This window comes from Cyprinodon variegatus, unplaced genomic scaffold (assembly GCF_000732505.1).
Source record: "Cyprinodon variegatus isolate N-32 unplaced genomic scaffold, C_variegatus-1.0 Scaffold1541, whole genome shotgun sequence".
In the NCBI taxonomy this organism is placed as follows: domain Eukaryota; kingdom Metazoa; phylum Chordata; class Actinopteri; order Cyprinodontiformes; family Cyprinodontidae; genus Cyprinodon; species Cyprinodon variegatus.
The window spans coordinates 101865-103157 of NW_015151994.1; the positions used below are offsets into that span (position 1 = coordinate 101865).

Below are 1293 nucleotides of genomic sequence, written 5' to 3' on the forward strand. Positions count from 1 at the left end.
GTTCAGTTTGCTTTCCATTTACACACGATAAGTTATCTCAGTTACTGAGCTCGGACCGGTCTCGGCATGGTTTTTCGAGGGTAGAGTAAATGGAGTAAAAGAGCGCATGAGCAGACCGCCTCATCTCCTTACCGTCAGCTTCTGTAATCAGGAAATTTCAGACATTCATAAAAATCCTAGCTTCACTACCGGGCTGCACGATTTCCAGTGATGATTCTGCTTAGCAGGGTGATGAACCTCAGCGTCTGTCGTTGTTTCCTGCGTCTGGAAGCCCTGATTAGACTATCGTTTGTCGTATCCACTTCCCAAAAGCCGACTCTGTCGAGTAAATTCATCAAAGGTTGCCTTCTCCGCCTGACTCTCTGCAAACTTTCTGAATGTTACGGTCCATGTTGGTTTGTTTACCTCTAGAGAGCAGCAGCACCATAGAGCGTCATTAGGAGGCGAGGAACCGTACTAGCGTGGCGTGGAAATTGTCATAAAGACCTGAGCTCGGCACGGATCGGTTTCAGAGGGTAGTGTTAATGGGGCTAATGTCTGGAATCATTTTGCAAGTTCTCCCACTTAGAAATCATGGAGGGGTCTGAAATGTCATTGTAGGTGCATATCCAGAATAAAAAAATAAAAAATAATAATCCAGAAATCACAATTAAATGATGTGATATGATATATTTGTATGATACAGCAGCAAATAAGCATATGAACACCTGACAATTGGGAGAACTTTGTGTTCAAATACTTATTCTCCTCACTGTATGTATAAAGTAGGATATGAAAACAAAGAAGCATTAACGGTGGGATATGGCACCATGCAATATAACAATAATACCTGTTGCTGAGTCAGGCCCATTGTGTCAAACTGTAGCCAAACATGAGGTGATTGATGCACAACATCAACTAAACTTCAGTTCTGGAAAAAGAACCAGGATGGAGAAATCTAAATGCATTTCTGAAAGCAGACTTACCCTCCCAGCAGTGCGGTTCCTAGGTTTTCTTTGAACACTGGATTTAAAATGTACCCCTGAAGCCCTCCTTGAAGGTGCTGACTGTGCCAAAGGCGAAGGCCGGTCAACACTGAGACACAGTCATCATGATCCCTGCAGGAACAGAGCGAAAAAGAAACACAGGCGATCATTTTAACCAGAACCAGCAAGAAACAGACAATCATCTTCGTTCTGCTCAGGATGGGAAAGAAAAGCTGCAAATTAAACATGTATTTTAGTAAAACTTCCAACAGAGTGCTGGTGAAGCAAAATTCCAGGAAACTGGAGAGAAAATATCGCCTCACAGGCC

General features: G+C 43.1%; 1 protein-coding gene across 2 annotated transcripts in view; it reads right to left on the minus strand.

Annotated features, from left to right (window-relative positions):
* The window catches only part of gtf2h4 (general transcription factor IIH subunit 4), a 23555-nt gene that overhangs the window by 19529 nt on the left and 2733 nt on the right, over positions 1–1293 (minus strand). For both annotated transcript variants that reach the window (XM_015403679.1, XM_015403680.1), the window contains exon 4: positions 966–1097. In XM_015403679.1, coding sequence (XP_015259165.1) covers positions 966–1097 — 132 coding nt within the window. The remainder of the gene's footprint in view (positions 1–965; positions 1098–1293) is intronic.